Source organism: Gouania willdenowi, chromosome 12 (assembly GCF_900634775.1).
Source record: "Gouania willdenowi chromosome 12, fGouWil2.1, whole genome shotgun sequence".
In the NCBI taxonomy this organism is placed as follows: domain Eukaryota; kingdom Metazoa; phylum Chordata; class Actinopteri; order Blenniiformes; family Gobiesocidae; genus Gouania; species Gouania willdenowi.
Genome location: NC_041055.1, coordinates 31,736,252 through 31,752,113, shown reverse-complemented (window position 1 = coordinate 31,752,113; position 15,862 = coordinate 31,736,252). Strand labels below are relative to the sequence as shown.

Genomic DNA, 15,862 nt, shown 5'->3' with positions numbered 1-15,862 from the left:
CCTACAGCATTAAAAAGCACAGAACCTCAACCATTTGAGCCTTTCTCATGGCTATTCACTGCGTCAAAACACAGAACAGCTGAGGATCAAAATCAAAGCTCAAAGCTGAAAATCAATACAATGCTTGACTGGTTCCAAAAAAAATCAACACAGAGCAAATATATATATATGTAAATGAAAATTTATACATATATGTTTATAAAGGCAGCTTTACCTTAGTCCGAATTGGTGTTTGAGGTTCAACCGATGGTTCGTGCTCCAGTCTCTGTCCGAGGGCGGACCACCGCGGGCCAGCCCCGGGGCTTCAAATGTGTCGACCCAGTGCTGGTCCACGATCGACGCCCCACAGAGCAGAAGATGGATTCAGTTCGTCGACGCCAATTGTTACGGCAGAATTTACGGTTGACCTCATTTGAGACATGATTCATTGCTCTGGTTGAATGATGGAATCCAGGAGAAGCATTGATGATTTTATATAAAAAATGTTTATTCTAAACTAAGAAAAAAGGTACAAATGGAACAAAGTGAAACAAAATTAGCGTCCGTCCAGGCGGACGTCCGAAGGAAGTGCCGCGCCCCGCTCCAACAGTTTCAAAGCTTAAGCTTTTTATACAGATAAGAAAAGGTCCCAACAGTGAGAGACAAAAGGGAGGGAGTCAGATGCCCATAGTGGAAATGTTGGAGGATGATGAAGATGTTATGAGAAGGTTTGGCTCCAGTCTTTATCTGTCTTGATAAGTGTGTGCGTCAGTGTATGTCTGCATGTGAGCCTTGGCAGAGACTGTGCTGCACTGAGAATAATACGATCTGTACTGTTTAATCATGATTCAGCTGTTCAAAAGTGTAAAGATTAATGGAGTCGTCATGTATTAAAACATGACAAATTGTACACATGAACATACATTTGAGGATATGATGATGAATATAAAAATTGCCATAACAAGAGCAAACTTTTTTAATACAACACAGATGAGGTTTTAATATTTAAAAGTAAAACAAGTAACACAAAATGTTTACAGTTATACTTATAGAAGGTAAACTATTACACAAAATAAATCAACTGTAAAAACAAACTGCCAACTCTAAAACTTCTGCCAAAATCTGTTCCAATAACTTACAAAACTCTAACAACACTTCAAACTTCAACTATACCAAATCATATGTAGCTAAAAAAAACAATTAATAACTAATAATAAATTAACGACACACATAACATTTGAAAGTCGGTTGTGTATGAACTCTCTTGTGGACCTTCAGTTCAGACTTTTTCATAACATTTTCATGTCAAACATCATATTTAAATGGTTTCTCTTCTGTGTGGACTCTCGTGTGTTTTTTAAGGTTAGACTTTTGACTAAAACATTTATTACAAACATCACATTTAAATGGTTTCTCGCCTGTGTGGATTCTCATGTGTTTTATAAGAGCAGACGTTCGACTAAAACATTTATTACAAACATCACATTTAAATGGTTTCTCTCCTGTGTGGATTCTCATGTGTGAATGCAGATGATACTTTCGAATAAAACGTTTATTGCAAACATCACATTGAAATGGTTTTTCTCCTGTGTGGATTCTCACATGTTTATTAAGGATAGACTTATCAGTAAAACATTTACCACAAAGGTCACATTTAAATGGTTTCTCTCCTGTGTGGATTCTCATGTGTAAATTAAGGCCAGACTTATCACTAAAACATTTACCACAAATGTCACATATAAATGGTTTCTCTCCAGCGTGGATTCTCAAGTGTAACTGCAGGTGATGCTTTTGACCAAAACATTTATTACAAACATCACATATAAATGGTTTCTCTCCTGTGTGGATTCTCGTGTGTTTTTTAAGGTTAGACTTTTTACTACAACATTTATTACAAACATCACATATAAATGGTTTCTCTCCTGTGTGGGTTCTCACATGTAAGTTAAGGCCAGATTTATCTCTAAAACATTTACCACAAATGTCACATTTAAATGGTTTATCTCCTGTGTGCATTCTCATGTGTTTTTTAAGGTCAGAATTTTGACTAAAACATTTACTACAAACATCACATTTAAATGGTTTCTCTCCTGTGTGGATTCTCAGTTCTGAAGCTGCACTGAGTGATGCTTTCTCACCACCCACACATTCAGATCTCATTTTTACCTGAACCTTCTTCTTTGAACAAATCTGATGAAATGAATTAATCTGTGTTTTGGAAGCTTTACATCCCATTTCAACATTTTTACTTGAGTCAGACATCTTTCTATTTTTCCTGGTGGAGTCACAGTCAGCTTCAGTTTCAGTCTCTGACAAAGGTTTCTGCCAACAGTCTTCATCATCATCATCATCATCATCATCATCATCATCTTCAGCATCATCATCGCTACTACCTTCAGTCTGAGACGAGTCTGTTTCCGTTCCATCAGGACCTTGTAGTACTAAACTGCTTGGATCTGGGTTCTGGGCTGCTTCTGGTCCTTTGCTGTTAATTCCCACACTTTGTCTTGTCATTAATTCATTTAAACTGTAGGTTGAAGGTTCCTCCTTCATGTTCATTTCTGTTAGTTGTCTCCAGTGTAGCTGGGAGGCCTGAGGCTTCTCCTCTTCATCTTCACATTTAACAGGACAAGCAGCACTGTTTGTCTCCTGCTGCACACAAAGCTGCTTTTCCTCATGACCTTCACTGAACATCTCTGGTTCCTCCTTTATGTGGAGACGCTCTGGGAGCAGCTGCTCCACATTCTTCCTCTCACTGAAAACACAATCAGTGACTGACGGCTGCTGGAGCTGTAATCTGTGCAGATGAACTTTGGGCATGAAAGCAGCCAGCACAAGTTTTTCACTTTGATCCATATTTGGAACAGATTGGTAACCTGAAGGTAGACACAAAACACAATATTACAAGAAAACTCAAACAATGTTTCTACTCATTTGACTTTAACAGAAAAAACCTAACTGTTGTTCAGCCTGTGTTTAATGTATTTTATGACTTATTTTATATTTAAGATCATGTATTATTTATTTCTTAAATAAATTAATGTATTTTACTCAAAATGTATTGGTTGCTAAATAGAAATATTAAATATACACACTAAAACAATTAATGACTCTGTAATTTATGTTAAATTATTGTGGAACTGAAACATTTCATTTCTTAACATTATAATAATAACCACTATGAGGTGATGTCATTATAAACCAACTGTCAGTAGTTTGTGCAAAGAACAACATTCATTTCTGTGACTCACTGAGGGATTTGAACCAGTTTCCCTTCATTCTGTTGTGCTCTCTAACTTTCCAGTGAAAACACTTACCTAATAGTCTACTGGTGTTATGGTGGAGACTGTTGTCAGGAAGGATCATTTTCATTTCACCATCCACTGGAACTTCTTGCACTCCATGTTCAGTGTTGATGGTTCGTAACGGAGTCTTTTCTTGCTCTGTTGCTCTGCATATTTCTATTGCTCTGTGTAACGTTAGACGTCTTTCCTGTATCAGTCTCTTTTTTAGGTGACAGTCTGTGATGCTTAACACAAGCTTATCTCTGAGCATGTCATTCTCACTTATTCCAAACTCACAGTCTTTGCTTTTGTGTCGCAGCTCTGTTATGAATGTGTTTACTGATGTCCCTGCTGTCCTCTGATGGGACCAATATTGATTTCGTTCAAAGACAACATTTCTCTGTGGACTGCAGTGATCTTTAAAGGCTTGAAGAACATCCTCCATTGTCAGCTCATCTCCCTCACCTCTAACCGTCAGTGTGTTGAACACTTCCAGTGCATCCTCGCCGATGGTGTGGAGTAAAATGTCAATCTTTCCTTGTTCATCTTTCTCCCCTGAGGCCGCTATATACCGCCGAAAGCTTTGTTCCCAGCTGCACCAGTTGTCAGCAGGGTTAGCGGTGAGAGACAGTGGTGACGGTGCTTTGAACTGCTCCATTTCCTCCACTTTTTCACCTCTTTACTTTTCTATCCTGTAGCGTCTCGGCGGTGCTAGCTCCTCTGCTAGCTCGGTTAGCATTCTGCTCCAGCCTCTCTCTGTGTCTGTAACTCCGTCTTCTGACACCGTGTTGTGCTCTGTTACTTTCCACTGGAGCTTTAAGGCGCTATTATAGTGTGGCCTGACTCCGTCTGTAGGATGGATATTAATAACATTCACTGTTAGACTCACAGAGACATTTGTTGTTGTCTCTGCCGCTCTTCTTCTTCTTCTTCTTCGTGTTTTAATGCAGTCGACATCCACCTTAATAGAGCATTACCGCCACCTTCTGCTTCGGAGTTAACTTAATGAAACTTTATTTTTTTAAATCAGTATAACCCAGTACAGGTACATCTCAGTACGTAGACGTCATGTACTGAGATTTGAAGAGGAACTCAGTACGATGTGAACTCAGACCGTGACACTGGCGTGTGTATCAGACAGCAAGGCCTACACCCAATCACACACACCTTCATTCATTATTTTCTGGTCCTACCAGAAACCACCTAAAGAGTTAAAACATTTAAAAGTAAAATTGTGACAAATTAAATAGATTTTAAAAATGAAGCCTTTTATTAACAATGTGATGTGCTTGCTGCTAGTGTTGTGTTCAAGACCACACTATAGACCAAGACTTGCCCGAGACCAGAATGCACCGAGACCGACCATAAACATTATTTTTTTCAATTTAAAAAAATCTATAAATAAATAAAATTCTGACAAGTTTCGACAGTTAAATAACATTCTCTCTTTAATTTTAGTTTAATTTAAATACATTTGACGGACAAAAAAGGTGCCTGCAAAAAATGAACTAAAATATTAAAACTACTACTGCTACTGATAAATTCACAATTATTCTACATATTTGAAAACAAGATTTTTATGTCAGCTGAATGTACAGCAAGTGTTTAAAAGCATTTCTGCCAAGAAATAATGATTCTTGATTCTGATTCTTTGAGTTGTGCAGGTCAACAGGTCACAGAGTTCACAAGATAATTTTTTAGTTTGAAAAAGCCTTTAAACAGGTTATTTTTATTAATTCACTTAGCTGATGTAGTTTAATTTGGTTACTGTAATGTAACTAGGATATTCAATTAACAAAGGTTTCCAACTGTAACTGTAAAAGTGAAACTTTCTGAAATAAAACTACAAACAAGTTGTCAGCAGTGTAAAAAACATAGAGCTACAGGTAGATGTGAAACTAAATAAAACAAACAAACCCTGGAACAGTCATGTGACAAATCAATCAATTGTTCTTGTTGAGAATTATTATTATTATTATTCTGGATACAGTAGAAACAGAAACTATATAAAATAATTATATTGTGAACCTGTTTATATTGTAGGGAACATATTACATAAATGTAATTGGAGTCTAAAGCCACAAAAAAACACCACTTTAAAAAGAAAATAGACTAATATAAGACCTCTTTACAGTTATTTGACTCATTCTGGCTAGTGCAACTCTGCGGCTGGTGACGACATAATCCAAGATGGCGGCGGCCCGGACTACAGCCGACATTATGTTATAAATCCTTAAAAGACATGGATAATATAATGAAAAGAGTGGATGGACAGATGCATAAACATGCAGACTTTCACACGGACACACACGGACTTATTAAACACACACAGACTTATTAAACACACACAGACTTATTAAACACACACAGACTTATTAAACACACACAGACCTCAGTAAACACGGTAAACGGAACAGGCTTCACCGCTCGGCTGGCACTAGGACCCAGAAGCAGAGTAAGTGCGTCCCCTATCCAGCCTTCACAGGCTGTAATATCATCAGTTTATCATTTTACCAGTTATTAGAGCTACTGTCTTTACCAGGGAGATAATATTTATTACTGGTGATTGTTTTCTGGAGTTTTACTGGGATTTTTACCAGTGATTAGTTCATTTCTCTCTTGCGCTCCGCGGTCCAAACTGACACCGTAGCCACACACGTATGAGTGTCACACACGTCACTCAGTCACATTAAGGAAGGTTGTGGTCATTATACAGGGTGGATTAAATAATGAATAAAGGATTGTTTCATCCTGTTCTTCTCCGTGTTATTATCACATTATAAAAAAAGTTTAAAAATAGCAGGAATTAGTGCTGGTCTACAACGGTCTTGACGGAAAATCCCGAGTCCGAGACAAGACCGAGTCAAAATGCTTCAGAGTCTGAGACGAGACCAAGACCTTTAAAATTTGGTCTCGAGACCAGTCTAGACCACCACAACACTACTTGCTGCTCATCTTTATTTTATTTTTATGTTCCTGTATTATTAGCAATGAAATTTTGGGATTAAAGCATTTACTTTTTACTGGTATTTTAACCTTTTTAATAATTTATTGGTGTTAACTTGAATATTGAATTTAATCCAAGTGTGAGGTCAATGTGATAGTTAGCTGTTGTTGTAGTTAATTGTTGTTATAGTTAGCTGCTGTTATTGTAAGCTGCTAGGGATGATGGAGCCGCTTTCGTTTCGCAAATTTAAAATCCTCCTGTTAACATACAAAGCTCTACATGATCAAGCTCCTGTATATCTTAGAGACCTGTTAGTACCCTATTGTCCGGGCAGATCACTCCGCTCTCAATTTGCTGGCCTTCTGGAAGTTCCTAACGTGTCTAGAAGTAAAACAGGAGGAAGAGTTTTCAGCTACCAGGCCCCTCGCTTTGGAACCATCTTCCAGTCTCAGTACAAGAGGCTGCTACTCTCTCCACCTTTAAGGCTAAACTCAAAACCTACTCATATGCTGAACCGTATACCGTATAAAAACATTAACTTAACGGCTAGAGCAGACATGGGCTCATCCTTAAACGGTCACACTTTAGAGTCCCTGGAGTCACTGTTAGATTGCATATAAACGGGAAGAGATTCAAATTTTGATGTAGCTGGTTATGATTTACAGTCCGTATAAACAGGACTGAATCAAAACACAATCTGATCGCTAGAACGAACATGGGCTCGTCTGTAAACGGTCGCATTTTCTGGTTCAATAAACGGGAAGAGATTCAAATTCTGATGTCGCTGGTTATGATTTACAGTCTGCACAAACAGGACTGAATCATAACATATTATGATAATCTAACCACTAGAGCGGACATAGGCTCGTCTGTGAACGGTGGCATTTACAGACCTTGGAGTCACTGTTAGCTTATCAATAAACAGGAAGAGATTTGTCACTTTTATAATAAGTGCTGACTAGGCCACTGGGAGTGAGGCCCAAGGCCAAGGCAGGCTGACTTAATAATACTGAATCATCTTTTTCTGCAGTCAGTGCCTTCTCCTCGCCCTTCTCTATTTCAGGTGTCGTGAAGCTGATGATGGCAGTTCCTGATCTGTGGTTCGCGGCTCAACTAGTCTGCGACACTCTTATGTTCTATCTCTCTATCCTGTTCTGTTGGTCTTTCTGTTGACTAACCCCAACCAGTCGACGCAGATGGCTGCCACCTCTGAACGTGGTTCTAACGAAGATTTCTTCCCTTTAAAAGAGAGTTGGTTCTTCCCACTGTCGCTAAATGCTTGTTCGTGTAAATCTTTTAGGGTTTTCTCTTTCTTATGTTACGGCAGAATTTACGGTTGACCTCATTTGAGACATGATTCATTGCTCTGGTTGAATGATGGAATCCAGGAGAAGCATTGATGATTTTATATAAAAAATGTTTATTCTAAACTAAGAAAAAAGGTACAAAATGGAACAAAGTGAAACAAAATTAGCGTCCGTCCAGGCGGACGTCCGAAGGAAGTGCCGCGCCCCGCTCCAACAGTTTCAAAGCTTAAGCTTTTTATACAGATAAGAAAAGGTCCCAACAGTGAGAGACAAAAGGGAGGGAGTCAGATGCCCAATAGTGGAAAGATTTGAGGATGATGAAGATGCGTATGTTATGATGAAGATGTGACGCCACCCTTATCTCCATGATAGTGTGTGCTGCATGCGAGCAGAGATTCTGGCCTTGGCAGAGACTGTGCTGCACTGAGAATAATACGATCTGTACTGTTTAATCATGATTCAGATGTGCAAAAGTGTAATGAGTAATGGAGTCGTCATGTATTAAAACATGACAAATTGTACACATGAACATACATTTGAGGATATGATGATGAATATAATAATTGACCATAACATTCCCCACTTTTGGTCGCATCAACGACCAAATCAAGAAACAAAATTATTATATTCCACCTTTGCTGTCTGTCAGGGTTAACCATTAGCATCGTTATTGTCATACATTGGATATATTCTTCTTTTGTGAGGCACGGATATAGATATATCAAGAAAAATGTGGAAATAAACCTTAAAAAAAAACTTCATCATTATTATCAATGGCATGAATCATCAAAAATCATCCTTTATTACATCTAGATAAGCAAAAATCATCATTTGCATCAAGGACATCACTCGTCTTCATCGGCTGAGTTCAGTGGTAACTGGGGTAACCAATAGCATCATGAGTGAAGAACCTTTTTCCTCAATCGTAGCAGAAGGGTTTATGACTGTATTCCTGCAGCTAGGTGTGAGGTTGTCCTCCCTCAACCTAGCTATGAGCATTTGGTGTGGCTTATAAACAAAGCTAGGCCCTTGTTCTAGAGAGTTTTCTTGTGTGTGTGTGTCTCAGTGGCCTTGTCGGTTCCCCCTTCATTGTTCGGTCAGCCTCCGTCTCAGCATCAGCTGGTCTCGGCAATCATCTTGGATCCATGTCGCCCGCTGTGCGACCTTCACTGCCGTGTGGGTCGTTCATTTCCGGTCGGCGTTGTAGATGATTGGTTGTTGTCTGAGGAAGGGTAGTCTCCACACACCTGGCAACCTCTCTTGGGATCGGCTGGTACCTGAACAGAAAAAAAAAGGGGGGGGTGGGGGGGAAAAACACTCACCCAAAATAAAATAAAATAAAATAAAATAAAACGAAATGAAATAAAATAAAATAAAATAAAATAAAATAAAATAAAATAGAATAGAATAGAATAGAATAGAATAGAATAGAATAGAATAGAATAGAATAGAATAAAATAAAAGTTTAGGGGTGTTAGGTTTAGTTAACTAACTAAATGAATAGTTAGTATGGCCAGGAAGGCAGAGACAGGTCAGAGGTCAGGATCTGAGAGCTTTTCAGATCCTAAAAGGTGCTGCTGCACAATCACACAATGGTTAGGTGTGGGTTAGTGAGCTTTTAGCCATGCTAGCTCTGTAGCCCATTCGCACGCGAGTGGGAAAATATGAGGCTGAAAGAAAAGCAGGAAGTATTAATTCGATTTTCTTTTCCTGGAGTAAGAAGAAGCATAACTGGAGTTGCAGTGATTATCTGTGGTACATCTACTTACCTGGTGAGAAGCAACAATTTGAGAACCACTGTTTACAAGGACATGCAAGTCGGACGGAGAAGGACATGCAAGTCAGACGGAGAAGTGTGGAGTGTGATTACATGTCTTCTCAAGATGAATACATACAATTGGGAGACATGGAGATGTGAGAAAGCTAACTGAGTTTAACCAAATAAATAAATAATGTTATTTATTTATTTAAATTGTTTGTTTCATTTGTTCTATCTCTTATTTGTGAAGGAGAAATCTTATTCTATCCTTTATTTATTCTGAATAATGTTAACACTCCACACCTGATTACATAGCCTAATTCTTTTATAGAGCTGAATTTGTCAGTTCATTTATTTCATTATTTTCCCTCATAATTATTATTTGAGATGTAATTTACTTAATTTTGAAGGTCAATTGGTGGCAAAAGTGTCTCCTATTCTGTGTCTGAACCAGAGTTTAGCAAGATTATTGGCCCTTTAAGGTTAGACAGAATTAAAGTTAAGTTGAGTCGAACAATCATATTGTCTTTTGCTCTCTGTATTTATCCCATTCGTAGGGGTGACGAGCCCCAGCACGGTTTGGAGAGCTTCCTTAAATGCTTGGAAGTTACTCAACTTTAAACTTATTTCAATCAATTATCAAGAATTTCAGGAGGACCCTTTTTTAAATCTCGGGCAACCCAGATTGGGCCACCAACCCAATGTTGAGAACACTTAATTTTTCCCTTAAAAGTGTCTAAACCCAGTGAAGGTGTTTTATGGTCTTGCATGCTAAGTGCTGTTGGAACAAGAAGAAAATGGTTGGAGGGTTTGAGGTATATTTTCCTATGATAAAATATAAATAAAAAACCAGAGGGACGTTGGCCCGCTCCCTTCCCTTTTTTACATAAGAATACATTTGGATTCTTAAAACCATATGATAAATATCATTGGAAAATCACTTATCTGATCATTTTGGATGTGTCTCCGTTTTCCTCTCTCTTGTGTCCGCCTGCCTTTGTGCCCTCCAACCTCCTCGACCTCCTCCTCCTCAGCCTTAAAAGGTCAAAGCCAGGGTCAACTGTACGCTCCTTTTGGAAATTTGAAGATCTGTCCCCACTTTTGCAGTTGGATTGGAAGTCGCTGTAGTCTCTGGAATAGATATTATGTTAGAACATCCACAATATGTCATATTGTCACGTGTCTATTTCAATCTATTTCCCCTTTGCTTCCCAGTTACAGTTATGGACAATACTTCCCTTTAATTCTCATCCTTCATCATAACAAGCAGTGACCAGGCATGGCGGCTGGAGGAGACAGGATCGGAGTCGAGAAGGCGGTGGCATTCTGTTAGGAAACACTCAGAAACAGAAAGAGAGGAAACCATTAAGACTTAACTGGATAATTTAAAATATCTCTTTTCTTTAGTTGGATCTGATTCGTCTCCTTACAGCGACCTGTATTTTGGAAAAAGCTACATAATAACAACAACTAAGACGAAGACGTAGACAAGTGCACACCACAACGAGTATACACATATAACAACAAAAAACATGGACACTGAACATGAACAGTAAGGTCAGTCAAGGTCAAAGCCAGTCATTCCACTGAAAGTGGTATCATATATAAAAACGTCGTTTGGTGTTTTTAAACACCCAGAAAAAAACCTTTAAAACCTGGTAACTTTTTAGAAGGCCCAAGGCCTAAAACCTTAATTTTTAACAAGCAGCAGTGTTTTCTGAACACCCCACTACATAATTGGCAAAAACAGGGAGAAGATCAAGTGCATCAGAACCCAGGAGGAAAAGAAGGTGAAACAGAGGAACATGTGTAGTCAAACAGCCATTCATCGGTCAATCACTCAATGACATGTCCACGGCACATTCGCACTCACAACGCTCTCAGGCATACGTAACGTGTCATCATTCAGTCACTCATGCACCGCACACGTTCATGCCTCAATTTTCACGTCCATGCATTCACAAGGTTTTGCTGCAGTGTCTAAGTGGAATATAGGTCTCATCTAACCCACCAATGGCGATAGCCAGTCCACCTCGTCTCTCGGGGTCAATGAGCTCTTATTGCCCCCCCCCATGCTTGGCAACCTTTTAGTGTTAATTAATTGCTTTTCACTGGTATCATCTGATTACTAAGAGGTACGCTCCTTTTTACTTCCGCCTTTGCGGAGTCTACACTTAGATTATTGCCCGTGTGGTACCGACAGTCTGCTCATCTGCTGATCAGGCAGGAATCGCACGGCCGTGTCTAACTCAACAAACTCAACAACTCTCGACCTCCGGCTTTGTAAAAGATAAAGCTGGGGAGAACTCTCAACCTCCGGCTAAAGCTCAACAACTAAAGCTGGGGAGAACTATGGGCACAACAACAACTCTCGACCTCCGGCTAACTGGGGAGAACTAACCTCCGGCTAACTGGGGAGAACTCTCGACCTCCGGCTAACTGGGGAGAACAACTCTCTAACCTCCGGCTAACTGGGGAGAACAACAATAAACACCAACTCTCGACCTCCGGCTAACTGGGGAGAACAACTCTCTAACCTCCGGCTAACTGGGGAGAACAACAATAAACACCAACTCTCGACCTCCGGCTAACTGGGGAGAACAACTCTCTAACCTCCGGCTAACTGGGGAGAACGCAGACTGTCAGGACTTTTATTGGGCACCTCTAAGATTGGACGGAGCACGCAACCTCTAATAACCCTCACTCTAAGGGAACGTAGAAATTTGTTCAGAACGGTATTCGGTTACCAAGCATGTATCAAATCAGGTGGACCGCTATCCCCCAAAGAGCGCTCTCCCTAGCAAGGTTTATCCTTTTTCTGCACATTAACCCAGGACTTCTTGTTTGAAAAGTAATTGCCTATTAAGTAATTGCAACTATTGGGACATTTTTTTTTTTTTTTTTTTTTCTCAGGAAAAATTTGGTACCCCCCCCTGTTGTCGAGTGGCTTTGGGCCGTCCAGACAGTCCGACGCGGTTAAGGGGGAGGCGCGCAAAATGAAAACAATGAATGTTGAACTAGGCTGTCTGTCGCAAGCAGCTTCAAAAAGGGTAAGGTACAGATTGTTTACGAGGGTATCGGTCAAAAAAATGTCAAAATTTAAACTTGTTGAGGCTGCAGTCCTCAATCTCTGTCTCAATTTTCCTGAAATTGAGTAAAAACAAAAGAGAAAAAGAAGAATCGTTCAGAAATAACAAAGGAGAAAAACGTGTGAGCTCAAAAAAATCATGGCCAATAAAAATTAAAACTTCAGCTCCAAAAGCTGAGGCAACAGAGGGCTCTGTCTTCAGCGGATGTAACCATATCTTGCATTGTGGGGGGCCTCCCCTCAATCAAGAAAATAAATGAAAGAAAAGCAAACAAAAACAACCTTATCAGTAACACTATTTTCTTCCCCTTTGTTTGTTGTTTTCTCATAAAGGCCAAAGCAGTGTAAATAAATGAGCAACATAATGAATAAAAGCAAAGATAAATGATGGGCACACTTGATCTCATGTGGCAAACAGAAGGGTTCTGTGTGAAGTTCTGGTGGTCCTGTGTTTCTCATAGTTATGAATGTGGGTGTGTGACTGTATGTCTGGTCTGTCTGCGTGTGAGAGAATAAATGAAAACAAAATAATCTAGTGCACAGTCAGAAGATAGAGGGGTTAGTATTGTGCGAAGGAGAAGCTTGTTGGCTATTTGCTAGTTGTCCCCCTCCATGCCAAAGTTCAAGGCTAAAGTGATTTAGCACTACCACCAAAGGCTGTGGTGGACTTCTTGTTGCTTGGTATCCTTGTGGCTTTTGAAACAGTGTCTTTTTTGGTGAAGATTTCCAGCAGACATGTGACCAGTCTGCAGTTGCTGCCCATCATTCAGGCAGTAGTCGTGGCGTTTAACTCGCAACTCATTGGTGGGGGGAGTGTCCACTCCGACGCCCACAGGTTCTCAGTCTTTGATGATGGGGCATTGGCATGCGGCCCATTCGTAGACGATGAAGAGTTGACTTGGGACTGAGCGAGTTATTTCAGCATTGCTTTGCTGAATGGGAGTTGAGTCCTTGAGTCCTGAAAGGTCACACACCTTTGATTGTCCATTTCCTTCTGATGCTTGGTCCTTTGAATGATGTTGACATTCCATTAGCGTAAGAGTTGAAGGTGATTTCATTCTTTCATTGAAGATGTCGTTTCTTCAGGGGACAACCACAAAGCCAACAGAAACTAACAATTTAAATAATAAAAAATGATAATGATGGTAACAGTAATATTAAAATAAAATAAAATGAAATACTGTATTCATCTGTGTGTGTGTGTTTGAGTGTGTGTTGCCCATCAAACATGAAATCAAAATAAAACTTAAAATTAAAATAAAAATAGTGTCTGTGTGTAATGGCACTATTCTGTCACAAGTGTGTAGTGCACTAAACTGGCCAGTGAGGGGCGCCACCTCTCTCTCTTGGGATGGGTGTGGCTGTGCGTGTGCGTGCGCCCGTGCGCGTGCCTGTGCGTGCGCTGTGCGTGCGCGTGTTTGTGTGTGTGTGCTCTCTCTCTCTCCCTTTCTCTCTCTGTACGTGTGTGTGTGTGTGTGTGTGTGTGTGTGTGTGTGTGTGTGTGTGTGTGTGTGTGTGTGTGTGTGTGTGTGTGTGTTCACACGTCCAAAACAAAAGAAAAACACAGCAGCGACGTGTGTGTGTTTGGCTCTCTGTCTTTCTCTCCCTTTCCAAATGAAAGCATTAAAGCCAAGCCAAAGGGAGAAATCTGATTCCACGTTTAAACAAAATAAAAACAAAGATAAAAAAAAAAAAAGTAAAACTCGCCTGAAAGCATGATCTGAGTTCACATCATACCAAGATTGTATATGCGTATGCATACATTATTTGTTTATTGGGTTGTTCATCTGTTTGATTCACAGAAACACAATTTAGGTTAGATTCGGGGTTTTAATCTATTTTGCTTTCGGTACAGAGGTGAACTCAGATCATGGCACCGCTGGGATGTTTTGGAAACTTTGGTTGCCCGTCTATCTATGGTCAGGACCTCACAGGCTGTGGGTGTCCGAACAAAACCAAAGTAAATAATGACCAGCCGTATTTTATGCCTAAACAAAATATCCGAGCCCGAAGAAAACCAGAGAGAACCTACAGCATTAAAAAGCACAGAACCTCAACCATTTGAGCCCTTCTCATGGCTATTCACTGCGTCAAAACACAGAACAGCTGAGGATCAAAATCAAAGCTCAAAGCTGAAAATCAATACAATGCTTGACTGGTTCCAAAAAAAAAAAATCAACACAGAGCGAATATATATATATGTAAATGAAAATTTATACATATATGTTTATAAAGGCAGCTTTACCTTAGTCCGAATTGGTGTTGAGGTTCAACCGATGGTTCGTGCTCCAGTCTCTGTCCGAGGGCGGACCACCGCGGGCCAGCCCCGGGGCTTCAAGTGTTTCGACCCAGTGCTGGTCCACGATCGACGCCCCACAGAGCAGAAGATGGATTCAGTTCGTCGACGCCAATTGTTACGGCAGAATTTACGGTTGACCTCATTTGAGACATGATTCATTGCTCTGGTTGAATGATGGAATCCAGGAGAAGCATTGATGATTTTATATAAAAAATGTTTATTCTAAACTAAGAAAAAAGGTACAAAATGGAACAAAGTGAAACAAAATTAGCGTCCGTCCAGGCGGACGTCCGAAGGAAGTGCCGCGCCCCGCTCCAACAGTTTCAAAGCTTAAGCTTTTTATACAGATAAGAAAAGGTCCCAACAGTGAGAGACAAAAGGGAGGGAGTCAGATGCCCAATAGTGGAAAGATTTGAGGATGATGAAGATGCGTATGTTATGATGAAGATGTGGCGCCACCCTTATCTCCATGATAGTGTGTGCTGCATGCGAGCAGAGATTCTGGCCTTGGCAGAGACTGTGCTGCACTGAGAATAATACGATCTGTACTGTTTAATCATGATTCAGATGTGCAAAAGTGTAATGAGTAATGGAGTCGTCATGTATTAAAACATGACAAATTGTACACATGAACATACATTTGAGGATATGATGATGAATATAATAATTGACCATAACACTTATTATGAATTTTCTATTTTGATAAGCGCATTGAAATGACTTAAAAATGACAATAAAAACACCTACAAAATGACAGCAAAATACACAAAATGACAAATAAAATGGCTCAATAAAAAAAATTGCAATAAAAACATACAATATGACGATAAAAAAACTCAAAAAACTCCTTCAAAATATACACAAACGTAGATGAAAATACACAAAAGAATTCCAAAAACACACACAAAAGCACACTATGCTGTTTCATGTGTTAATGCTCAGATTGGTCATTATTCTAATGCTGACATGAATGTTGATCATGTGACCCTCAGATCAAATACCATCAGTTTTGTGGCTGCGCTGTGATAAAAGCTGTTCATCTCTAGGTTAGAACTTTTTCCTTCTAACAAAGGAAAACACATTTTCCCACAAATTGGTTAGAAACACTTGAATAATAATTGAGTCAAAGTGTGAGCAGTAAACCACTGGACCTATGTTGAGTTTACTCGCTGCTTTCAAATAGATCCCAAGATGTCTAC

At 39.7% G+C, this 15,862-nt stretch overlaps 1 protein-coding gene across 1 annotated transcript; it reads right to left on the bottom strand.

The window, feature by feature from the left end:
• Positions 1 to 951: 951 nt before the first annotated feature.
• Positions 952 to 2,525, bottom strand: LOC114473049 (zinc finger protein OZF-like). The gene is made up of 2 exons (XM_028462438.1): positions 1,466 to 2,525; positions 952 to 1,381 (listed from the first exon to the last, which is right to left on the bottom strand). The coding sequence occupies exons 1-2, from the start codon at positions 2,491 to 2,493 to the stop codon at positions 1,285 to 1,287; spliced, it is 1,125 nt and encodes a 374-aa protein (XP_028318239.1). The 5' UTR covers positions 2,494 to 2,525; the 3' UTR covers positions 952 to 1,284.
• Between the last annotated feature and the right edge of the window lie 13,337 nt (positions 2,526 to 15,862).

What these genes read in the sequence shown, in the direction of transcription:
- LOC114473049 (XM_028462438.1), bottom strand. Translation starts at nt 2,493, where the DNA reads ATGACAAGACAAAGTGTGGGAATTAACAGCAAAGGACCAGAAGCAGCC. An exon ending in ACAGGAGAGAAACCATTTAA is followed by an intron (nt 1,382 to 1,465) that starts ATGTGATGTTTG and finishes GAAACCATTTAA; the next exon opens with ATGTGATGTTTGTAATAAAT.